This window comes from Podarcis filfolensis (assembly GCF_964270895.1).
Source record: "Podarcis filfolensis genome assembly, chromosome: 2".
NCBI classification, from domain to species: Eukaryota; Metazoa; Chordata; class Lepidosauria; order Squamata; family Lacertidae; genus Podarcis; species Podarcis filfolensis.
In genome coordinates, this window is record NC_139605.1 from 68,684,917 (window position 1) to 68,711,698 (window position 26,782).

Consider the following 26,782-nt stretch of genomic DNA (forward strand, 5'->3'; position numbering starts at 1 on the left):
ATATGCACAGTAGCATATAGTAAAGAAGTATGATAGGGTAAAGGAAAATGATATTACACTGATCCTGCTCGAACATAAAACATAAGATTCTGAATGTTGGATTCTAACTCCCACCAGCCCTAGCTGCCATGGGCAAAGGTCGGGGTGATGGTAGTCCAGCAACATATGGAGGGCCACAGGTTCCCCACCCCTGATGTAGAGAGAAAGCCAAGACTTCAGAAAAGCCTCCATATTAGAAGATTAAGTTTTAGAACAACTCAGTTTAAGCTTTGCCTTCTGGGTACAGTTGCTTTTTACCTATTTACATTTCAGCTGTTTTGGATTTATTTCCTTTTGAAAAATCCTACAGCTGAAGCACATTTATTTCAAAAGGCAAGAAGAAAAAGTTCTCTAAACCATATAGAAATTGCTTTTCTCTTGGTTACTTTTTCCTTTCTGTTTTAGGAATCAAACATTGCTGCAATTTGGGGGCATTTTTCGTTTTGTCTGTGCCTGAGGGAAAGCTTGTAAGGTTTCAATTCATCAGTGCAGAAGCATGGGGGAGTGTATATCATTTCAGTCCCTGCTCACATCATCGTGGTTTCCTTTCCCAAGTTTTGTCTCTTATAAGGATTTATTTTTCCTGAACAGAATATACACAGTTAATTCCCTGCAGGAGAATTAAATTGCACTAAGTCTTTATGAGCTAGGGTTTTGGAGCTGATTTCAAGTACCGCTATTCAAAATTGCTCAAAACCAGAGGTTGAAGGAGCAACCCTGGGAGCGAGAAGCAGTTTCCAAGCACTGCCCATTGGCTGATGGGTGGTGGGAACATGTCTTGCTACAGCAAAGAAACAACTGTGCGCTCAATTTATGATCAGGAGGTCCTGCATGTTCCTTTGAAGCCCGGTCCTTATCTGCCTGCATGGTGAACACGCATGGTTTGCCAAACATGGCCTTGCTGGCAAAATGGGGCGGCCAAGCAGACTAAGTTTGGAGGTTCTCCAGCCTTGGTATAATGTCTGCTTAGGACACATGTTAGCAACATGGCCGCAGGATGACTTATATCTGACAGGGAACTCAAGGGAAGGTAGAATGGAGGCTGATGCTTAAAGCAAGAATGCAGGTGGGTCAGTGGGCAAAAAGAATGGAATGTGCACACCATTTGTGCAAGGTCTACAATGGTATAGTCACACCACCAAGTAGCTAAGTTTGGATCCTCATCAGACCTCATCTCCACCCAAGCAAGCGACTGCCAAAGGTCCTCCCACCAGTGGCAGATAGCAGAAAGCCCAGAATGGGCCTTTCGAGGGCACTGGAAGCTTTGGACATGCAGGATCCTGAGGGATGTGACACATGAGCTGGTGCAGCAAAAATGGATGGAAAACAACCACCCCCAACCCACATCTTCTGCCCTGACATTCAGGAACCAGCTGGGCCCCAGATTAAGTTCTTCCAATTCAATGCCCCCTAGTCCCACTGAAGATGGCTTGACCTGCCAAACAAGGTGGCGGGTGGGGGGGGCAGGTAGCAGGGAAGTGTAAGCTCTATGAAAGAAGAAAAGTAACAGACAAGGCCTTCAAAAGACTATCCCATCTGCTAGCTATATGTGTACTGATAGAGATTTAGGAGGGCAAAAAAGCAAAGTGCTACTTATTCCAAATATTTTAGAAAAAGTTATCTGATTAAAAAGCCTTCCAAGCAAGGAGAACACATGCCAAATAGCACCGAAATAGTTCATGAACATGGTGAGATACAATGCTGGCACCCGCCACATCTCATTGTTAGTAATTTAACTAGGAAGACAGAGTAGCTCTGATTGCCAAGAAAAGGATTTCAAATGCAAATCCCTGACTTAAGATCTTTTGAAATTTTGAATCCAGCAGGATTCCCCCTAGGCAGACAGTCTTTCGGTCTCAGGCTCTCGATGTCAGATATTTTTAAACCTTAATATGTTTTATATTTGTGTTGATTCCACATAAATAAGTCTATAAAACATGACAAGTACTCCATTCTCAAAATGTGTATGAGAGAATACTTTTCTACTCCTTTTCCAAATTCCTTGCTGATGACCCCCCCCCCCCAATTATGGGACCCAGATATTAATATTAAAACTGTTCCGCTTGATGCAAATGCTTTGCTTAAAGATTGGATTTCATATGTTAATTAGGAATCATAGGGATTATTAAATATATATTTGCTTCATTCATTCAACTAGGTCAGAGGTCATTGTAAAACCTTAAATAGTCTAATAAAAAGCCGAACACACATTCCTCTTGGATGTGTGTTTCAAAATGTAATAAGAGCCAGAATATATTCTCTCATTGGGCATTTTAACCCTCTCCTGCCCCACTTAATTATTCTGGTATATTTCTCTATTACTTGGCCTATCCCTTCTGCTAAAATGGATGACTATGAAGATGCTATGAGTGAACAGCATTGGCACCTAAGCAGAGTGCTGAAGTTGAATACTTACAAAATAGTACAATAGTAATAGTAAAGTTCAACTGTGTCTGCGGCTAATTTTAAAATTCAGAACATAAAAATATGTCATCTCTCTGAAAAGTAAAATAAGACCATTCTGAGCATTTGTACAGCAACACTGTCTCTTCATTTGAGACTTTCCATTTGCTTCAGAAATGAGGTATTTTTTTTTTGTTGAGCCACCATTTCAGAAAGCTTTATGTTAACAAATAAAATTCTTGAGACTAAATGCTGCTACTAGAGCCAAAGTTCCTTTCTGGTTATTTGATTTTTCCATTGATCATCTGCAAAAACACATTTTGAATACACATTATTCAAGCTTTAGATTCTAAAAATTCTGAGAGACACAGCTGCCCTTATAGTTGTTCTTTTTGTGAATGTCTGCACACGAGATACCACACAGAATGAGAGACTGACTCTCCAGAATTGCCATCTGGGCTGGATCTGTGTGCTTTTCAGAGGGTGTGTTTCTTCTTGCTGGGGTGGGGAGTTGAGAGAGGAGGGAGATTCCATGACTATAAACACTGAACAGAGCAGAATTCCGAGCCACCTCCTGTATAATCTGATTTGCCTTTTATATGTGGTTAACTCATCTCATATGTGCTAGATTACTGAAAGAAGCTTCCAAAGCCTTTGTTTGCTCTTACATTTACTAGCTAAACTGGTTTGATTCAGCTGACCTTTTAACGAGTAATCAACACAATGAATAGTATTTCAGTTGACATTATATACACCTGCAGAAACTGCTGCTGAAAGACTACTAAGAAGTAGTCTTGATCTATTTATTTGTTTATAGGCAATATAAATACACATATATATTTAGTATATTCTCTTTCACTCGCAAATTACTTCTGCAGAATTAAAGGTTTTACGGGTGTAGCTCAATCCTATGCATGTCAACACAGAATGAATAGCCTTTTCAAATAATTGAACATTCATTCTGACTCGTTTACCCAAAACTTTGTGTATAGTTTATACAGCATTACTGTTTGTTGAACATTCATTCTGATTTGTTTGCAGGGAGGTTACTGGACATTGCTTGACATTGTTGCTATCCCATACATTCCAGTACAGCTTCCTGTCCCTTTTCGGTTTGTTTGTTTTTAATTCGTTCGTTGTGCAAAAGCACCAAATTCACTTTAGTGGTGCATCCTAAATTTGCTGGTATGCAATTGAATCGTACCCACAAATAGTGACTGTCTGGAAATGGCCTAAGTCCAACTAAATGTAAGTGAGCATAGAATTGCTGCCCAAAGCCACAAAGAAGAGGCTTCTTGCATTCACCCATATTTTTGAACCTTTTGAAACATCCCCTGCGTTAAAGTTGATTGAGTGAAAACAATTGATTCATTGTTTTCTTTCTTTCCTGAAGGTTTTTGTAATATGATGTCGGATGACCTCACTAACTCTAATAGGAAAGGAAATTGCATGTATACACCCAAAGCCTTTTTCAGTTCAAACAGAAATGAGGCCAAGTAATCATGAGCCTCTCCCCCCCCCCCCCCTTTGGAAGCCTACCACAGTTTCAAGTAAGATGCTGCTGAACATGTGTAAAATGTGCAGAACATAGACCTTAATGAATGGATTTATTGGAAGGAAATCCAGTAGCTTTGAATGCACCAGGCAATACAGTACCACTCCAGAGACAGCACTTAGGTCAGCCTGTGATACAAGTACAGTACCTGCCTGCTGCTAGTGTTGCTATTACTATAAAATGCATATACTTCGTGCACAGCCAAAAACAGTAGATGCACATTTTTGGTAGTCCCTGCTTTCTATAACTTTTAACAAAACTTTTTTAAAAAACAAAACACCTCCAGGATACACAGGTTTTATCACCCAAATGCAAACATATATGGTGAGTGAGTAATAAATCACAGCATGTATCTTAAAAAAGAAAACTGTGAACAAGTTTAAACGTTGCTTAAGGAGAAAACAATGACTATACAATATGTGGGACTTGAGCTGTAAACAGCAGTGGTAAAATTGATTTCTTTTTAAAAAATGTTTTGGTTGCTCTGGAACAGTTAGTTTGGGAAACTGGCACAATCTACCTATAAGCTGATGTGGAGGAATCTATTTTCCTATAAACATTCTCAGTGTCTTTGTCTTCCTACACAGAATAGTTTATACCTTCGGAGGTAAAGAAGTATGTGACTGTTTCTCAAACAATGGGGAGACAAAAATGATATGTAAAGGGTTAGCCTAGAGCTGTCTAGTGATGAATCATGAGAGCTAGTAGTGTTCATTTAATTCATTTGAAACACTATGAAATAACAATTGCTTTTTGCATTCATATGGGAAACTTCACTACTTCAGGAACATTGCATTTGAAACCACAACTTCTAAGTCTTGATTCTGCAGTAAGTTTACCTTTTAGTACGGATAACTACCATTTTATTTCCTTTCATTCATAGAGAGATAAAACTGCCAGTATCTCACACATTTGTCCCAATGCAGACTTTCCACTTCATATGTCTGACGGGAGAGGAAGATTTTCAGATGACACTGACAGGTGGAGAAATTGAGTGCCAGCCTTTCCCCAACTGGGTGGGACCCAATTGCAGAGAAGAACTTCTGGCAGGTCACAGGTCCTTTGGTGTCATTCAGAGATGGTATTAACCAGAGGCACAGAAATATCCAAGGCAAACGTGCCTCCTAGAAAGGGTGATCAAATGCTTATGGACAACAGCAACTCTTCCCCTGCCCCAGCCCTCTGGGCAATGCTGATGCTCTAATGAGTACCCCAAGGGCAACAGTGGAGGTCAGATTAACTTCACCACCAGCCCAGGTCTCTGTGTGGAACACCAAGTCCACCTCTTTATCATTAAACATTTTTCAATGAATTTTGATTTACTGCAGACAGGCTTGGGATTCAGCAACAGCTCCACCAGGTCAGAGGGCAACTGGCATGGCAACTTGGATCCTGAAAGCAAACAGCCAATACCGTGACATATTAATCCTTTTAAGAGGAATGGTTCCCATGTGTGAGTGAAGCATTCAGTAGCTTCATTAAATATGTGTGTGTTATAAGATGTCCATCCCTTTTCAGGTTAAATGTGAACAAGGCCTTAGTAGATCTCCTGACTATAGCTTGCTTTTACCGCAGCAGTAATACATATGTAAGGTATTGCTCAAGTACAGTGGTACCTCGGGTTACATATGCTTCAGGTTACATACGCTTCAGGTTACAGACTCTGCTAACCCAGAAATAGTACCTCGGGTTAAGAACTTTGCTTCAGGATGAGAACAGAAATCATGCTTCGGCGGCGCAGCAGCAGCATGAGGCCCCATTAGCTAAAGTGGTGCTTCAGGTTAAGAACAATTTCAGGTTAAGAACGGACCTCCGGAACAAATTAAGTACTTAACCCGAGGTACCACTGTATTATTGTTCCTGGAAAGTGTATTACCTGAGCTCCTCAGCACTCCTGTGTGTGACAAACACACACATTTCTCTAGCTGGGTTTGGTGGGTTGACCTCTCTGTGTATAAAAAGATTAATTTTAATTTGAAGAATGGCATTGCTAAGTTTCTTCTCAAAAGCATAAAAACAAAATAAATCAAGGCACAAACTCCTTTTTTAAAAAAGTTTTTTTTTTCTTTTTTAAAGGAAAGGGAAAAGGAAAATGCACCAGAAATTTTATACAGGTCAGATCAGTTAGTCTCCAGACTGAGGAAATGTCTGTAATTTTAAACTTTGAAAGCAAGAGAAGAATACATCTCAATATGTTGCAGCTACTTCATGGGAAGGGGGCAAGGGGACCACAATCCAAGAAGGAAGTCAGGAAGGAGAATAGGCGAAAGGCATGGATAAGAAAACCTGCAGGGCATCCTATTTCTGAAACATGGTTCCCTGGATATTTCGAAAGCCATTGTTTTCTTATTATCAGGTGCCTGCTATTTATTTATTGCCCATCCTTCACCGTTAAGGTCCCAGGGTGGGTGACAGCATTAAAAACAATTAAAAACAGCTTACCGTACTAATACTAATACAATTAAATAAATTTATTTTAAAGTTAAATTAATCCCAAACTTTGGATTATCAGGGACTCTCACCAAAAGGGTTTTTGCTTATGATGATGGCAAAGAAAAACTTGAAACAAAGATGCTGAATTTTGGCTGTGTAGTCAAGAAATGTTAACTTTCACTTGAGAAGCCAAGTATCTGGCAAAGCTATTACAGTTATAAAAGTGCTGCGTACTAGTTGACATGACTCAGCAGGAAATACGATAAAACATAAGAAAGGTTTTCTTCTGGGGGAATAAATCTAGTTTATAATGGTCAGTGAAGACAAAATGAATCATAAAAGAGACTCGTGAAGTCTACTTTGGTAACCAATATAATGAGGGGTAAGGGCTAACCAGTCTAGACTCCTAGGCAAATTGCCATGTACCAAACGTGATATCCCAAACATTTTAAAAACATAGATTTCTTAGTTGGTCTTTCTTGTACAAAGCTTTGTATTTAGGCATGACCAAAAGCCATATTTTCTGTCTCTTTCCATTTGCCTTCCCTGTTCCTCTGCTATATTAGAGGGGCAAAGAACAGGAAATATATGCAGACAAAGTTAAGTCGAAAGAGAGCCACAGGGACTGGGAAAATCTCAATGGGTTTGGAAGCTGGAACACATGGGGGAGAAAACATGAAGAAACTGGACACTTCCAATGGAAGGGACAAAAGTTGATATTGAAACCAGTAGCTCCAAGTCTGGCAGATAAATATGAAATCATATCACTTCTCATAAACCAGTTCTCATAGTTGCTTTTCCCACTACCTTTCTACAAAGTTAGTACCGTTGAGCAAACAGTAGTAGTAAAACTAAGATCTTTTATGTGATTGCTTATGATGGCTATTTGGTAGTGGGAACAAAATTAATTTATTAATCTGAAAATAATAAATCCTGCTCTTCAGCCAACAAGGCTCCCAGAGAGGCTCACATAAGATCAATAAACATAATAACAAATCATTAAACCATACAAACTGATGTATCCAGTGGTTTGTGACTTCACAAACTGCACATTGTCTTTAAATAACTTATTTAAAGAGGTGGCAATGATAATACTTCCCTTTGCTTGCTGCTGTTGGTCCTGAAGGTCTCTGTGGCAGACAAAGCTCTTTCAGCTGAGCCCCAAACCAATGGACAAGAAAGGTCCAATCTCTTTTACGGTATGCTTCCTTTTTCATAGTTTCACAAAGAGCAGGGTACGCTTCAAGAAACAGAGGAATTGTGTGATACCACACTGTGCTACTTTTACAAGAGAGAATAGATATTTTGAGGCATCAAATAGGGCAGGGGAACCAGTGGCCTTCCAGATGTTGAATGATCACTCCCATCATCCATGACCACTGGGTGGAGCTGATAGAATTTCGAGTCCCACAACATCTGTACGACCACAGGCGCCCAAGTCCTGAAATAGGGAATTATGTGAAATTGCTAACCATACCTGCTGAGATGAAATGCTCCATTGCTATTTATAGTAGGACTCTGGGATTGGAAGTGACACAAAGTTTAAAAGGTTGTTTTTCATGTTCAAATGATCCTGATTTGCTGTTGTCTGGCCACAAAAAAAGCCTACAACTGGTGAAGTCATCCCTTGTAAAGGTGTATAAAAAGACCTGGTATTTCTTTACAGATAAATGTTTTTTTAAATTTGCACAGTGTAGCATATTTGAGCAAAACTCCAAAATAATCTTAGCCAGTGCTTTTTTTTTCTAAAAAAAAAATGTTTAGGGGTATGTTCATTTTGACTCAAGAAAATCACCATTTTATAGTTCAAATCAGGGAAAATAAATACAGTAAATGGACAAAAGTACAAAGGATTCACAAATGTTTAGGGGTATGTGTACCCCCTGCGTCCCCCCAGGAAAAAAGCACTGATCTTAGCATCCTTATGCATATCAGTGAAGTTTTATGCCATCTGGAAAAAAATAGAGGCAATAATTATAGTTTTGTAGTTGTTCAGTGTGGATTCAGAACTCATTTTGTTTAATACTAGGTGGTTTACAAAATGCCTAGAATTAAAGTTAACCACAGAGAATGTGACTCTCTGGATTATTTACAACACAATTTATTTTAGTTTAATGTCATTGCAAGGTTTTTAAAAAAGTAATATCTCATTGAAAGAAAAAGCTGTGTGGTTGGGAGGTGTAGCAGGAACCCCCCCCCCCACCCCAATCACTCTGTTTGTACAAACTTCACACACACACACACTCACACACTACATTCGCCACATTTCTGTTATAAATTCATAGAAAATCAACCATACATCGGATTTGCACTGTTCCATTTTATTTTACTCCATATGACAAGAACTATCAAAGGGGGGTGGCTTGGTCCTGGTCAGCCATAATCCCTTCACCGTCTCAGCACATCCACAGGAGCCCTGCCCAGTTGCTATGACCCTGATGATCCCAGACAGAAGACAATCAAGATCACAAAGAAGTTGCATATGGGAGTGGATTCAGCATGAACAGAAACAAAGGACAATGATCAGATCTTCCCTCTGGGGGCAGGAAACTGCAAACTCCCCTTTGTCTCCTGGAAGTGACTCATGGGGAGGGGGGAAAGGAGGAACTAGCCAGGTGACAAGACACTCAGGTTACCACCAACTCCTCCCTCAACCCCTCCTTTCTGTAATGTATGCATGATGTTTCTGGGGGTGGGCTTGACCTAGAGGAGGGGAATTTCAAAAAGTTTTATAAGACCTTGCACACTATTTTTCGGGGTCTTTCCTCTCTCTTGCAAGTGAGGGGAACACCCTGTTGCAACAGTTCAATAAAGGCCAAGCCTACAGGCTGCTGTTTTGCTCCAAGTTATCCTGGTTGGTGTCTTTACTTTTTGTCCAAGGGAGCCCTCGGATATTTCCGGCAACAGTTTGGCGACCATGCTCAGGGACACTTGGTTCTCCTGCGAAGGTGAGGAGGGAGATAGAGGGGATCGGGCGCCACTGGGCAACCTTAGCCCAGGGATCCTTCTTCCTCTCCCTGCCTCCTCTTTGTGGGCGGTAATCAATCGTCACCAAAAGCCCAGCCAGGGGGAGCAAAGGCAAGGTCAAGCCGGCTAAAGGGAAAGGATCCCGGGATCTGCGGGGGACATCTTCGAATGTGAGTATGGTTTGAAGTAAATACATTGGGAGGGGGGTGGAAGAAGCAGCGTCCCCACGACAGCCAGACTTTCCTTCTTTCATTTCTGACGATTACCCCTCGGAGTCGTCCGGGTACGTCTTAAACTCTCCCCTTTTCTCCCCCGATTTTCCCCCTCGGAGTGTGGCCAGGGAGATCGCGGAACTTTACTGTCAGACGATTACCCCTCGGAGTCGTCCGGGTACGTCTAAAACTTTCCCTTTTCTCCCCCAATTTCTTTTTCGGAACGTGGCCGGGAAATTGTGGTACTTTTACTGTTTTCCGGCGTTACCTCTCGGAGTCGTCCAGGGACGTCTTATTCTGTCCCCTTTTCTCCCCCGTTTTCCATCTTGGAATTGAGTCCGGGAAAGCGTGGCTCTTTACTGTTTTCTCTGACGTCCCTCTCTCGGAGTCGTCCAGAGGCGTCTTTTCAAAAGTATTTTAACGCAAGGTCATTTGCTTCCTTTCAAACCTTGGGTGTTTTCTCGGACCCCGATCTGGCACGGCATTGCGCAGGCGTTCAGTAGGGGTCCGAACTTAGTCTCAAAGGCTAGGCAGGAGGCTGTCGTGGGTGGTAGAGGGGGAATTGGGGCCCCACACTAGGACTAGTTGTGTAAGCAGTACTGAGGCAGAATTTCAGGATCCGTGGTTGTGTAGCGGGTAGAGAGAGAGACCCGTGGTTTTAAGGCTGATGTTTGAGGTTTTATAGATGATAAGTTATTTGCGGTTCGTTGATAGGCAGGAATTGAGTTAAAGAGATCATCAAAGGTACCTTAAATACTGAAAGAATACTATTTTCTTCTTTCTACCCTTTCCCCCCTCTTTGTCTTCCCCTTGTGTGTCCATTCTTTCTGTCCTTTTCTGTCCTTTATACTAGAGGGAAATGGGAGCTCACTAAAACACCCTAGCTGGACTCCTCCTGGCAACAAAGCTTCCATGAAGCCTTTTTGCCCCAGAGAGGATTCTAATACGCCCCTCCAGCTTGTCATCTCCAGTTGGAAAAAAAAAATAAAATAAAGGGGCAAAATGGTCTTTCAAGTACAAAGTACGAGACCGTTGTAACTTTTAGTGGGTAGCTTAGGCCCACCACCTGGGCCACCTCAGGGATCCTTCAACACAATCAGGGTGTGAACCCTTAGGGAGAGCTGAACATATCAAATTTGTGTTGTTAAACTATAACCTAAAACTAAACATGAAACCGTAAACTTAATGGTGCTCAGAAGGCAGTAGATATAATAACAGCCCAGCCTGAGAGCCCACACATTAGAGAACTTAGTTTCTTAAAAAAAAAAAATGAATAAGAGATGTACTCAAAGATTTAGAAATATTTAAAGGGTTTGTGTTTACATTGGCTTCGGCATCCACAGACTGTTCTTAAATGCACATAGTTTTTAAAATAGCAAGCTTGCTTCAAAATTTTAAATCTAAGGAAGCCATGTTGGGCCTTGTCAACCTGAAACAAGACAAAATGGAGAATGAAGTATGCAAATGTTTGTTCTTTGAGAGAAGCTCTAAAAGAGAGTTTTCCTCCCAAGTGGTAAAATCCTGTATACATGCTACTTGTGTTCTGGAAGGAGGATTACCCCACCTCCTTCCTCTAGTTTAAGTGAGGAGGGTGATTTTAAGTCTAATGGTAAATGATGTTTTGTTGTAACTTTTGAGTTTGTGAGTACACCTGTGTTCCAGTCTATTTTGGAATGTGAAGTTAATCTAATGTTTCTGCTGCAAAAGCCTAGTTGAGCACAATTGCTCCCTCAAGCTAAAATGCAGTGTATGTATTTCACCAAGCATATGCCTATGAAAGTATGGTGTTCCTTCTAAGAAAAATATGTGAGTCCAGTTTTAACTTTGATTTGATTGGACAGAAGAGTTATTGTAAGGCTCCTGATATCAGTCTCTATAAGACTTCCTGGCCTCTTTTCTCAGAAAATGCCCCCCCTTGTTTCATTCTGTCTCAGTTTTTTTCCCTCCCTTCTTACTTCTGTGCCAGGTAAATTTACTCCCGAGCAAGCTTCCTTTAAAGGAAACTGCAAAGGGGGGGGAGCTATCTTTCCTAAGGTACCCTGCATCTCACTTTCCTATGTGTGGTTATTTAAAAAAAAAAAAAATCTAAATTAGGCTTACTATTCCTCTGCAAGTTCAAAAAAAAAAAAAATTGTTCACTTTTGTATTCCCTTTAAATCAAATCTATGGCTGTTTTAACTATGCTTAATAAAAGATCCTCTCCCTATCATAGAAAAAAACACACAAAAAACTGTTCACTTCAATCTTCCTTTAAATATCATTTCACTAGGAACTTGCATTCTTTAGTCTAAGGAAGTAAACTCCCTCAAATTATCTCAAGATCTGCTAAAAGGGTTCTGTGTAAAGTTGGGTACTTTTATTTTCCTCTTCCTTAGTACATGATAGGAGCATAGATGTTTCCTTTCTCAGTTGTAAAATCTGTACTTAAATGGGTATGTCTCTTTGATAGTACAAATCTTGCTGTGAAATCTTGCTGTAAACCCTATATTTTGGAGGGTTGGACTAGATGACCCCAGGGTCTCTTTCAACTCTCCCAATTTGTGGCTGTGTGGAAGGGACATGTGTCTGCAAGCATTGGAGGGTAATTCTTAAATTCTGGTGTGGTGATGTAGTTGAAATTCAGCCTAGCTTTGTTCTTTAGTTTTAAAAGGTGAGAGGGGAAGCCTTGATGTTTTTGAAGCACAACTGGTAATATCAAGCATTTGAGTGATTACAGTGTTTATCATTTTGTCTACTATTTAAAAATCAGACTTCAAAGTCAATTCAAAGTTTAAGCACATAAAAATACATATGCGCCTTGACCAATCCTGTAAATAAAGGGCAGAAAATATATATATATATATATTGTCTGCAAATGGTAAGGCTGAAATGACTGAGAATATTAAAAAAAAAATAATAAAATAAAATAAATCCTATGAATTTTGACTCTCTGGCCATTTTCCCCCATATATAAGGGCGTGGCATTGTTCCGCGAATGGCCAGAGGGATATTAGCCCTTTCCTGTACATAAAGGAAGCAGTCCCTTTGCTTGGGCTACAATTGCTAGCTTTGGTGAATACTTGAATTGCTGAGTTTCTCTTTTTTGTTTTAAAATCTAACCCTATTTTAAAATCTACTCCTTACCCTCACCTTCCCTTATTCAAATGGTAATTTAGCCAAAAGATTCAACATTTTCAATAGTATAAAAGGTTTACTGAGACATGAACTCTGTACATGCACAGAGGCTAGATCAGCTTTAAAAAAAACACACACACACACACACACCAAAGAGAGAGAGGAAGAAGGGGGGAACTGTAAGGGGGAAGAGGAGGTTTCGAGAGCTTGGGCTGCAGGGAGAAACTTATCCAAATTTCCTTATGTAAAACTTGGAACCATTGAGGGAAATTACCCTTAATGTGTCTTTTGCTCCAGGGGCTACGGAAGACAAAAGGGTAAAAAAAAAAAAAAAAAAACCAACAACAACAACAACAACAAAACAAAAACCTAGCCCATCAAAAGTCAAGAGCTTTCCAGGTTCCAAATCTTAACATGCCAAATTCTTTTCACAGGTAAACATCCAAACGCTCCCACTGTGAGTTCCACTCTTGACTAGTTCCCCCCCCCCCACGGGATTTAACTTTTACAACAGGCTTTGTGTGCATTATAGGAACAGCATTCCTGACAGAGATTTTCAAAGAAAGAAAGAAAAAAATTTTGTTTCCCCCTTTAAAACAGGATACGTGAACTCGGACCCACATAAGCAAAAAGTTTAATAACTTGCCAATTGTGTTCAAATTAACAAAGGTTTTGTCCCTTCGTTTCTTCCACAGCCAAACTAAGTGAAGGAAACCAAACAAACTTGGCAGATAATAACAGTAATTATATGGAAATGTGATAATAATATTGGAATGAATGAAATGCTTAATCCGCTAAGATTTTTATTATTTGCAGCTTCCCACGTAAATTGAAGGACATCCTTTTTTGCCTTTTGCCCCTTCTAACTCTGTCTTTAAGTCCTGCCCCTTACAGGATATCACTTCTACAGATGTGTTACTACAGATCCAATGAAAAGCTTCGCCACCACAAGACTATTACCTGCAGCAACAACAACAGACACCACAGTTTTCAAAGTGGCCACAGCAATTCCTTTCAAAGGGGAAGTGGGGCTGACAAAGGGGGGTGGAGTAGAATTCTAAGGACATCTTCTCACTTTTGAACCTCAAGACTGTGCTCCAGGATTCAAAAGATACATACATAAAATATCACAATTGTCTCAAGATATGCAACTGATACTTAATTAGTTTGTTTTGTATTATGTGTTATTATGTAGGAATGTTGAAATGTGTCTGACAGTGTGTTATTTCCACAAATGGGGGGGGCTATTTTTGTGGCTATTTTTGTATGTAATTGTTTTTATGTTTAATGTCTTATTCCTTACAACCCAGTGGAGGATTCTCATACACTTTATGCTTTTTAACAGACCAGGCTATTATGTAGTCCAATGTTTAGAACTAGATAAATTTATAACCACATTTAGTTGTTTCACCTGGCACTCTGCCAACTTCCCTACCCATTTTAAAATGTGCCAAAAACTCGCTTAACCAAAGAGAAGCTGATAAGATACATGAAAGTGCATATGCTTTGGTTTAGCAGGAATAATCCCTTATAGAGTTAAATTGACTTATTTGGACAAATGCCCTTTAACAGATTGGTTTGAGAAGTTGGGAACCATGGGGCAAGATAAATTCAAATTGGACTCATTTTGAATTGGGCAAGTGTATCCAGGCTGCAATTAGCTTTTTGGTCCTTAAAGTGCAAGTGAGCAACTTCCCATGACTGCAAGACCAGAGCCTATAATAATAAAATCCCATAGAATGGCCAAGGCAAGGACATTTCCCTCATGACGTGCCCAAACCTGTGCCAGCTGGGGTGAGTGCCAGGCAACATGGTTAATATGAAAGCCCTAAGTGGATTCACCAGGGATTGCCACTACTGTGACACCAGGCCGGTGTGAGACCACAGAAGAGCTACCTTGACACCTGAGAACACAAAAATGGCGGGGGACAAAGCAAACTGCATTTTTCAGTCATTAGTGGACCTTCCTGCTAAATGTAAAGCATACGCCACTATTGAGAAAATATTTCTTCCAAGGTACTAGAATGCCACAAGTAACTGAACAACAAAAATATTAATTTTACGTGATATCCTAAGTCTAATTATGTGCACTGTTACACCATTATATTTCTATGCAAATATCCTTAAGAAGCATGACATCCGAGTCCCTTTCAGGTACACATGGAGACACGCATCTGGGACGGAGAATAGCAGGTTAATATTTACCACCTTAAATTGTGCGGAGAAAAGGATTGCAAAGTAGCCACCTTTGCAATCTTATCTCCGAAGGGGGGAACTGTAGCAGGAACCCCCCCCACCCCAATCACTCTGTTTGTACAAACTTCACACACACACACACTCACACACTACATTCGCCACATTTCTGTTATAAATTCATAGAAAATCAACCATACATCGGATTTGCACTGTTCCATTTTATTTTACTCCATATGACAAGAACTATCAAAGGGGGGTGGCTTGGTCCTGGTCAGCCATAATCCCTTCACCGTCTCAGCACATCCACAGGAGCCCTGCCCAGTTGCTATGACCCTGATGATCCCAGACAGAAGACAATCAAGATCACAAAGAAGTTGCATATGGGAGTGGATTCAGCATGAACAGAAACAAAGGACAATGATCAGATCTTCCCTCTGGGGGCAGGAAACTGCAAACTCCCCTTTGTCTCCTGGAAGTGACTCATGGGGAGGGGGAAAAGGAGGAACTAGCCAGGTGACAAGACACTCAGGTTACCACCAACTCCTCCCTCAACCCCTCCTTTCTGTAATGTATGCATGATGTTTCTGGGGGTGGGCTTGACCTAGAGGAGGGGAATTTCAAAAAGTTTTATAAGACCTTGCACACTATTTTTCGGGGTCTTTCCTCTCTCTTGCAAGTGAGGGGAACACCCTGTTGCAACAGTTCAATAAAGGCCAAGCCTACAGGCTGCTGTTTTGCTCCAAGTTATCCTGGTTGGTGTCTTTACTTTTTGTCCAAGGGAGCCCTCGGATATTTCCGGCAACAGAGGCAAATGAAAATGTAAAAATGGATGAGGATCAATTGTGGGGTTTCTTTATTCCTCCAGAAGGTATGGAGGTTTGTCAGATTTGTTTTAATGTGAGGAAATGCTGTATGTACATCAGCTGTAAAAATAATAATAATTCAGCAGTTTTCTGTAACCATGTCTGTTCTATTATTGTGCAGTGTTGGGCTCCTTTGGGCATGATGCTATCAGTGACCACCACCACCCCTAACATGAGTAAAGCCACCTCTTTGCCTCTGTCACCACCATTGCCCTACATTCCCTCTCCCTCTGACCCCAGTCAGCAGCACTGCTCTGGTGAAAAGGGGAAGCCTAATGCTGGCTCCTCCTCCTGCTTTTCACCACTTACACTGGGAGAGGCCAGGTCAACAAGTAGCAACAGCAAGGAAGAGAAAGAGAGTCAGGAGGCTCTGGGAGTCTGCAGCGGGTTCCCTGTTGGGGTGCGGGCCTTGAAAAAGTGCCTCAGTATCCAACCTCCTCGCACTGGTCCTGATTGTGTACTTTCAAGAATGGCTGAAAACACAGCCACTCTGTTTAATAAGCTATAGTTAACAAGTATTTTTAAAGCTTGTGTTCTAAGTTCTGATTGCAACCATAAACACCCATAAGCAATGCCCACTCTGTTATCCCTTTTGCTGTTTATCTTTTGCTTGTAGTATTTTTTTCTTTGATGCATTAACAGGCCTTAGAAGTTGGTGCAGAGGGATGGGTGTGGAGAGCTGGCCTCTGAAACTGAGTTGAGTAGAAGGAAGAGAGGGAATTGGGACATTCAAGGGGGAGGTATGTTAGAATGGGAGTGATGAATTGAAGAATTTCTCTACACTCCACCCATAAAATCTGACAGGCACTAGCTAGCACTGTTCAAGAACACAATGTTTCCTCAAAATATAGCAAGATAAAATTGTCTCTCATATACATACTTAATGTCCCACATCAACAATGGCTTGTGTTGGCTTCCCAGTGTTTATGAAGCTCAGCTAATCCCACATGGGTCTGCTCACATTAATCAAGGACCAAGACACTTCTTCAGATACAAACTTGCTGTTAAAACTTGAGTATTGCGGCCAAAGCCTAACTAAATGCAATACCTCAACAAAACCGCAGCAGTCATTCCACAAGAGCTACTAAATGCAACAAACATTTATTTCCTCCTCTTTTCTCTCTGTATATTCTTTATCTACCAATAGCAGGCTGCATAATACTAAAGCAGTATTGTTAGCAGTTGAGAGGCTCTATGCACAAACTACTGTTGCAGACAGGCGTGGCATTTAGCGGAAGAGGTTGCTTAATATTGGCAATGACAACTAGTGTTACAAAACCTCTGCTTCTTTCCCTGTTTAGGATAATGGACCTGTTCCAAATAGGAGACCAGCAACATTTTCACCCGGAGGAAGTCCAACAGACAACAAACAGATATCGAATGTGCAGTACAATAACCCCACGCGGCTATATACAAACAACAATGCAGATTCCAGTTTACCATCACAGATGAGTAGTCTGCATATCACATCTCCCCACAGGTATGAGACTCAAACAAGACATGGTGATGCAGATTATTTTTATGAATAGCTGCTGTGGGTGGGGAGACGGCTACACTGTGGCAGCAGGGAGGTTAATCCCTTCTCTTGGACTATTCTTTCAATGAAAATTGCATGCAGGCACCTCAAAGCCGCTATTTGCTTCAACTGAAAAGCATGTGGAGCAACAAAGAGGCTGACATACTTATACAATACAGTGGTACCTCGGGTTAAGTACTTAATTCGTTCCAGAGGTCCGTTCTTAATCTGAAACTGTTCTTAACCTGAAGCACCACTTTAGCTAATGGGGCCTCCCGCTGCCGCTGCGCCGCTGGAGCACAATTTCTGTTCTCATCCTGAAGCAAAGTTCTTAACCCAAGGTACTATTTCTGGGTTAGTGGAGTCTGTAACCTGAAGCGTATGTAACCCGAGGCACCACTGTATAAATATACCAAATTATTAGGACCAAATTATTAGGACCAAAACACTGTCACAAAAGGGACCCATTCATGCAAAACCATACCCATTTCATTTGAAGAAAACAGCTTGTTTAATTTGCTAGAACATACTGTTAAAATGGAATTTTAAACCTTTTTTTTTAAAAAAAAAAGGCTGCTTAGGGACAAACAGATGAAATTCACACTGGAAAGACAAATCTGAGCACTAAAGAATCATCATAAAGTAGGATTGCCAATCAAAGTGCTAAATCTCATGTTTAGGGGCCTTCAAAGCAAATTTGCCCTAAGGCTGCTTTGTACATTTTAAGAATGAGCACAGGAAGCTGTTCAGAGATGGCAGAGCACATACATTGGAATTACCCCCCTCTCCTCCCCTGCACACAGTTCTGGGAGTTCTCCCGACCCACACAAGCCAATTTCAGGGGGCCTGGAGGGGAAGAAGAGGTTACGTGAATCCCACCCCTAGTATTTTAGCATTGTTTAAATCTTGAGGCTTTTTAATAAATATATATTATGGGTACTTTAGAAAATGTGGACTAATCCAGGAGGAAATGTGCTACGAGGAAGTATTTTAAGATTTTTTTAAAATTACCCTTGAGACCATGTTTGGCAAAAAAACACATAATGCCCTAACTGCCAGATATTTTTCAATGGTTGGGTGGCTTCCAGGTTCTTCAGTAATTTAATTTAATGCATTAAAAAAAAAAGATCCATGTGTGGCATAGTAATTCACAATGAATAGCAGCAGCTGGCCTGTCTGTGGTGCGTATGTTCACAGGTCACTCAAACCGCACTGCACAGGGGCAAGTAGAGTATGGCTACAAAGATTGTCCTTCATAGTCTCTACAATGATCTCTACATTAATAAAAAGCTAGTTCAGGAAAAGGAAGCATTGTTAACTAAATCCCCATTAAAATAAGCATAGGGTTTGCTTATGGGTGACCTGTTGCCGTGCACTGTTGCCTTGTGATGCAAGAAGCACTAGAAAATTTTGTTTAAATAACCCCTCATAGTTCACAAGGAATTAACTCCCCCCCCCCAAAGAACTGATTTTATTTCTCTAGTGTACAACAATCCTTTGACCTTCATTTTGTATTTAAATAGTGCTGACCCTTTGAGGTCCCTACCAAGAAGCAGAAATGGAATTGACATGGACTCAGATGTGTACAAAATGCTGCAGGATTATGAAAGACCAGTTTCAGAACCCAAGCAGTCAGGATCTTTCCGATATCTGCAAGGCATGTTGGAAGCAGGGGAAAATGGTAAGGAACACAACATGTTCATTTCAAAAAAAATTGTTTAATATCCCCCCCATACTTTATTTTAAATTTCAAAGGTGCTTACAAGGAGTAACTGTGCCCATGAAGGACCAGGTGCACAGCCTGGCACATGGGCAGCTGCCCAGGGCCGCTGTCTACCAGCTCCATCTGGTATGCAGGCTGAGACCCTATCTGCCCGCGGACTGTCTTGCCAGAGTGGTGCATGCTCTAGTTATCTCCCCCTTGGACTACTGCAATGCGCTGTATGTGGGGCTACCTTTGAAGGTGACCCGGAAACTACAACTAATCCAGAATGCGGCAACTAGCCTGGTGACTGGGAGTGGCTGCTGGGACCATATAACACCAGTCCTAAATGATCTTCACTGGCTCCCAGTATGTTTCCGAGTACAATTCAAAGTGTTGGTGCTGACCTTTAAAGCCCTAAATGGCCTCAGCCCAGTATATCTGAAGGAGTGTCTGCACCTCCATCATTCAGCCTGGACACTGAGGTCCAGCTCCGAGAGCCTTCTGGCGGTTCCCTCCCTGCGAGACGTAAGGTTACAGGGAACCAGGCAGAGGACCTTCTTGGTGGTGGCACCCTCTCTGTGGAACACCCTCGCATCACATGTCTAGGAAATAAACAACTATCTGACTTTTAGAAGACATATGAAGGCAACCCTGTATCAGGAAATTTTTAATGGCTAATATTTTACAATTTTTATGTGCTGTAAGCCACCCAGAGTGGCTGGGGAAACCCAGCCAGATGGGTGGGGTACAAATAATATTTTACTACTACTACTACTACTACTACTTATTATTATTATTATTATTATTAAGTGGCTAAGATTCCATGGCTGCTCTTTGGGGCACAGCTAAAAGCAAATGGGATGGAGGAGAGAGACAAGGAAAGAAAAGGTGAATGTGATCAGACACATATTTAGACTTTGCTCTTCTGTTGCCCTTTCTATACTGCCAGTGTATTTCTGAATGTGTCTTACAAGTCCTACAAGCAGTTTCAAATTGTGCTGAACTGATTAAAAAGAAGATTTTTAAATTTTTATGAGAGAGACAGAAAATTACTCTCACAAAAAAACCCAGGGAAACTAATAGTATCAATAATTCAACAAATGCAACACTGTTAAAGTCACAAATACACATTAAAATGCAATGCAACAGTCATTGATAAAATAGGCAAATAGAGCCACTATGTTCTGAAGGTCTGCATAAATAAATGAGGTTTTAGCTAACACCTGAATGAAACCAATGTGCAGGACAGCCAAGTCTCCCTTGGGAGAGGGTTCCATCTGCTTTATAAATACGATGGAAGGGACGCTTTCTGGAATGATGACACCCCATGCATTGTTTGTCCTTAAATGATTCAGTTTTAATTTATCAGTTTTCTTACATGGATTTCCATTTCTGTTGCTTTAAAACTAAATCTTCCATTCGTCTAACCTCTCTGATGCAAAGCCACTTATGAAGTACCTATGCACAATCCCAAAGAAGTTAAGAAACTCCTTAGAATGTTATTTTTCTCTCCCAGGAGCTCTAGGGTCTTTTCTTTTCTTTTTTTAATGAGCAGCAACACACTGTGTCTCTAATAAGAAATGTTTCCTGCAGGGAATCAGACAGGATTTGTAAGGCAACATAACAGTTACCTCGGTAGGTGCCCCTTAGCCGTGAAAGATGAGCCCTCAAACCACAAAGCAGAGAAAAGAATGTTTGGGGTTGTTCGATCACTTTTTACAGAGTTTTGTAGCTGCCTAGTTGAGAAGTTGAGGGACATAAATTTGGGGGCGAGAAGCGTGGGCATGCAGAAACAAAGGAGAAAAACAGCCATGAATGCAGCAAAGTTCAGCATTAAACTTCTTCCTCACTCCCTAAGCTGGTGAAAAGGAGACTTTTCACTAAGTGCTCTGTAAATTGCCTGCCATTTTGAAGCCTTTATCATTGACTAGAGCTTCTGGGAACCTTTGCAGTAAATGTATCAAGAAGCTACAGTCACCTAAAGCAAATTAGTTGAGTGAATTTACTTCAAAAAAGGAGGCAGCAGGGATTGTGTGGCAGATGTTGGAGTCCCATCAGTCCTAGTCTGCACGGCTAATAGTCATGAAGGGAGTTGTAGTTCAGCAACAGCTGGAGGGCTACATTTCTTTAAACCATATTTAATGTTACAATGCAGCTATCATAGTGCTGCATCATTATTTCTTTTTAAATGAAAGTTTAATGTAAGTGTCCTATTTTGAGTTTATTCCCTACCAGTGAAAATTCCCTTTTTAAAAAAGCACTGCAGTGAATTTCCAAATATACGCACTTGTGTGAATATATACATGAGCATTACAGGATGCATTAATAGCTTGCCAACATACCCCTTTGTACATAAAGTTTTCATTGCTTCCCTTTTTCTGATTGTTTTTGAACACATATGAAGCAAAACCGAAGGCCAAGAAAAGAGCCAGCGTCTAACATGCTGCCTTACTTTTGTTACAGACTCTTAAAGGTCTTCCTGAGTCATGACATTCAATAAAACAAATAAATCTCTCAAGTAGTAAAAGTGCACTTTAGCAGTGTTATTGCTGGGCTTTTTCCCCCTTGCACAGCAAAAGGTTTTAAGCTTTTTTCCATGGGGTTGAGCATATATCAAAATCTTACTAAGTTAGACAATGTCTTTTGTTCTTCTATGGTTTCATGTATGTGCCTCTTTTGTACCAGCTCTCATTCTTTTTCCTTGGCACGCTTCCCATTGAAAGGTCAATCTCTGGTTTATCCATTTAAATCAGAGCTCATATGTTTGCATGCCTTTTTATTATTCTTATGGTCATTCCATCATTCCATTTTCTCAAGTACTGTTGTTAGCATATGGAGCCTGCTTACCTAACACTACTAGGATCAGAGCACTTACAGCCCCAGCCTAACCATGCTCACTCAGAAATAAATCTCACTGATTCCAAGAAAATTTACTTCCAGGTAATGATACTGTGGAGTGCATCCTTTGTCAGAGTTTAAGCATAAATCACCCCTTCAGTTGAGAAGCTTGTGTGTTAGCAACATTCCACATCCCTTAAACAGATAACTCCAAAAACGCCGTCTTAAATTCTTGGCAGGTGAAAAACATGACAGGCTGACGAGTCCAAGACATGTTAAATCTCCAGTATCCAAATTGGGTGGAGCTATGCCTGGCTTACAGATGCTCCCCGAGTGCACCAGATGTGGCAATGGAATTGTGTAAGTACATGAATCTCCCCAATAGCCTTGACGTTTAATATACCATACTTTTCCATGTATAAGACAAGGGGGGGTTAAAGTTGAATTAATGAGTAAAAATTGGGGTCGTCTTATACATGGGTAGTGCCCTGTTGGAATGGGGGAATGGTTGCTGCCACGAGCAGGAGATTGTCAGCGGTGGCTGTGTGAGTGATTGACGGCTGCGGCATGGGCTTGGATTGATGGGCTGCTGCTGGCAGCAAGCAGTCGAACGTTTAGTGTTTTTTGCGTTGCGTGCAATAGGAAGCGTTGTTCAAGCAGGTGAGTGGTTTTCAGCAATTCCTCCCCCCATAAGAAGCTCAACAACTCTGGGCAATCCCCCCCCCCCAAAAGCTCAAGAACTCTGGGCAATCTCCCTGCATTTTCTATATTTTGAGTCCCCCAAAATAGGGGCGTCTTATACATGGGGACGTCTTATACACGGAAAAGTACGGTACTTTTTGGTAAAGCTAAATAAGGAACACACCACCTTCTTAACTGTAAAATCTTGTTATAATGTAATTCCATAAGGCAATGTTACTTGAAAGGGGGGGGGAGAGAGACATACGCATGTAACATGGCATTTGTGCTGCATGTTACAAAGAGCTTTTAATATTAATCAATGTTATCCTCTTGATCCAAAGCCACTTGGTTGCTCCAAAGTGCACATGGAAGCTCCATACAAGAAAGAACTGTCCTGCTCGCTTACATGTCTGGCCGTGCTTCACACACAGCATTTTATTCTATGGCATTCAGAATGGAACAGCTCCTACTTATGCGGCACTGCATTGTGTGCAGCAAAGCCCCATAGATTTTGCAAAAGAAAAGAAGAGTGCCTGGCTGAAATACAATTAAAAGAGTGGGAATATATATATTCTGCACCAGATCCCTTTAAGGCAGGTTATACAATACAGGAGAAACAATACTGTGTTGCTAATGGAGGAAAGGGAAGAGATTTGTGTATACAGTCCCTTCTATGGGACCCGTAAAAGACAAGCCACTAATAAAACCTGAAATGAATAGTAATCGTTTGAAATGTTTGCATTCTAATCTTATCTTCTTTCCTGCGACAGTGGCACAATAGTGAAAGCCCGTGACAAGCTCTACCATCCAGAATGTTTCATGTGTGATGACTGCGGCCTCAACTTGAAGCAAAGGGGCTACTTCTTCATTGAGGAACAGCTGTACTGTGAAATGCATGCCAAGGAAAGGGTTAAGCCGCCAGAAGGATATGATGTGGTTGCTGTTTATCCCAATGCTAAAGTTGAACTTGTCTAAATAGATACTCTTATTTCCTGGAGAGGTCAAGAGGTGGCACACCCACCCACAGGCACAGGCACTGTTTTAAAGCATGGCTGTAATCAACTCTGATTATTCAAGTCTCAGTAAAATGTCTTTTCAGAGATAAAATGGTTTGCACTTGGGATCTCAAGGGGCTAGTGCTGAAAGGCCTCTCAAAAGGATTTCTCTCTCCTTTTGACACTTGCTTTTGGGTTGCTGTGTTGCTGTTTGGGTGGGTTCTGTTTTGTTTCATTTTTTACTGCACATAGTTTCCATCATACCCCAGTCCAAAACCTGTGTAAATATGGGTGCTTTTTAAAACACTGTTTCATATAAAACCAGTATTTCTTTTATCCTGGACTCAGCTCGACTGCTAAAGAAAAGGCGATTTATATGCGTTGTATGTGTGATATAACATTGTGTCACAAGGTGGCGACGTGGAGTCCAGTTTTTCTCTATCTGTTTTCCCTGTTTAAATTTACAACGTTTTTAAACTGAAATGCTTCTTTGATGTGTCTAGATCCAGACTCTGTCTCATTATGAAAGATAAAGAAGACTGCATGAAAGCTCCATGAAAAGAAGGCACTTTAAGAAATGACATTGACATTTTACATGTTAAAGCGTTGCATCACATTTACTTTTGTCAGTAATAGAGATATGCCACAAAGATTGCTTTGTGGCTTTCAGAGTGATAGAAAACTGAGGCCACGTGTAATGAGAATTTTAAATATGAAGCTGGCTGCATGAGTTTCACCAAGAAACTTGGGAATGAACAGGTAAAGGACTCGTAAGAACACAGATATATATATAAAAGGTAATGTCCTGGTTGCCACTTCCAAACAATACTATTTATTACATGTAAGACTAATCATTAACATTTATCATTCTGGTGATATCTGTCAGTAGCAGCTAGAGCTATCCACTGGGGCTTGTGCTCCAATACTGCCTTTCTTGTTATACCAGAGAAAATATCCTGGGAAACCCAATGGATGGTCCCCCATTGACTGGTAGTAATGAACAGGTTGGAGACCCTGTTAAGTTTCCTCAGGTCTTTCCAGATCAAGGGGACCCTAATATAATTTCCATTGTGGCACCAAACTATAACTGTGTAAACCACTGTTGTGCCCTGCATAAAAATGTTTAAGAAAGACTTCACATATATATATATTGTACATGTGGTTTTCTCTTTCTCATCTTTGAGAAAGCATGGCTTCTTTTGCAGATATTCTTGGTTACTGAATCATCTAGGCACCTGCATTTATTCTTTCTTTCTTTCTTTTTTTTATAAAACTTTGAACAAAGGGCTTTACATGCCAGCCATAAACACTTTACTTAAAACTGCTTTCAGATACAATGAAGTTGACCTGGTCAACACTATGTGCAGAACATCTACATCCAGCCTAGGATGAAAAGAAAAATAATTCATTCCAGATTCTGTTTTTAGGGCAAGGCATCAGACCTAAGTATCACAGACATTTAGGAGCTTTCAAGACAATCATTGTGTAGCACAACAATTGCACATTTGTTATTCATTTGTTACATTTGAAATTGTCATGATAGACACAAATTGTTCATTTCTTGAGAGGAATTATGTCATCACCAATCCTGATTACAGAGCTATTGAGGGAGGGAACCCCTGCAGTTTTTGAATAGAAGGATTTGACCGAGACCTTACAGAAGTCAACTCCTGAACTCAAGTATAAACAATCCAGATGTGAAAATGAGGGTGGAGTGCTCAATGGCCCTTGTGCTCTCCGAAACAGTGATTGTCCTGGGCAACTGCTAATCCTAAATGTAAAGGGGGGGGGGAATAAACTTTCTATGTCTAAATGTTTAAGCCTCAACTGCATTTTGGCAACAGCTTATACACCATTTTTTAAAAAGACAGAATGCATTACATCTTAGGCAATACGGTCACTTTATGGAAGCGGATCCAGTATGATGATGTTGTTCAGAGTTGGGAGGCCAGGATTAAAATCCCCACTCAGCCATGCAGCTTGCTCTGTGACCATGTGACAGTCGCTCACAGCATTATTATCCAAGGCTTCCACTATGTGGCTTGCAGGTATAAATTTTTAAAAAATATAATAAGCAATTAAGGTTTTGTGCAAACAGAACAGTTCCATTTGTTTTAGGAACGATAAACTCCTACACCAAAGGGAAAGACATGTACTTTGCTTAGAAACACTATTGCTTATCCATTTCACAAACACCATTGCTAGTAAGAACCAGTGTGAATCCACGTTGCTCTGTGTGAACAGGTATAATATAACTTAATTAAGAGGAAAAAATGTGGCACCAAGCTAAAAAATAATTGCGTGCTGTTAGTTAATCCATATTGCTCTTTACAGTGAATACAGTTCTGTGTTTTCTACCTAGTTACCTTAGTTAATTAAACAGATGAGGTTCAACTCATTAATTGATTGATTAAATATGCACAAAGTTGTACAGTATATGCAAAATATTAGATCTAAAAAAGCATACCGTCATTGCCTTTGGATGATTTATACATCTGCCACAACAGGGATAACTTTCAAAGAAGTCATTCTTCCTCCCCAAAGGGACTCCTCTTATGGTGAAACTTGTCATCTGCAGTTGTTATACAGTGCTTCTATTAAAAATAATTTCAGTTTTTAGAATTCTTTTGACCCATTAATTGGTGATTCCTTTTTAGTCGGTCAACATTTTTGTCGATTAATCTAACTGATTTACTAAGCATTGGAACCATTAATATTTTCACATTATGTCTGAGCAAATCTAACGTCAGGTTAAAATTCTACTTTGAAATTCTTGTAACCACATTGAAGGCAGCTTTGCCACCAATGAAGTTTAAGTTTGCTGGTCTAGGGGTTTTTTGTTGTTGATGATGGATCCGTATCAGTACAAATGAACTGAAAAATTATAAATGTTTATCATTTATTAATAGCATAAAAATATTGTTGCTGTTTTATTTACTGGTTGCTAACAGAAACATGTTTCTTTGAGATAGTCATGAACATTCATTTTAATTTTGTTTATTAACATTGTTGGTCCTCAAGGACCCAAGCTATTTTTTTGTGGGTTTCTATATTAACTAGCACTGGAAAATGCATCTTATGAACCTCTGATTTTTCATACTGGTTATGTACATTTCTTTTCAATAACAAATACACAGTATATTCCCTTTGCGAGGTAACTGATCATTCATATGGCTAAGCAAACCTGTCCTTGAAGTTTATTTTCCATCTTTCACTCATTGCCATTAGAAAGTAAGCTCATTAATCTTGTATTGTAGGAGCTAGA

The 26,782-nt window shown here is 40.5% G+C and overlaps 1 protein-coding gene across 1 annotated transcript in view; it reads left to right on the top strand.

The window, feature by feature from the left end:
• Positions 1–26,667, top strand: part of PDLIM4 (PDZ and LIM domain 4) — a 71,613-nt gene extending 44,946 nt beyond the window's left edge. Inside the window, exons 4-7 of the mRNA XM_083600166.1 lie at positions 17,084–17,262; positions 18,822–18,979; positions 22,081–22,201; positions 23,293–26,667. Coding sequence (XP_083456292.1) covers positions 17,084–17,262; positions 18,822–18,979; positions 22,081–22,201; positions 23,293–23,497 — 663 coding nt within the window. The 3' untranslated portion in view covers positions 23,498–26,667. The remainder of the gene's footprint in view (positions 1–17,083; positions 17,263–18,821; positions 18,980–22,080; positions 22,202–23,292) is intronic.
• Positions 26,668–26,782: the final 115 nt, after the last annotated feature.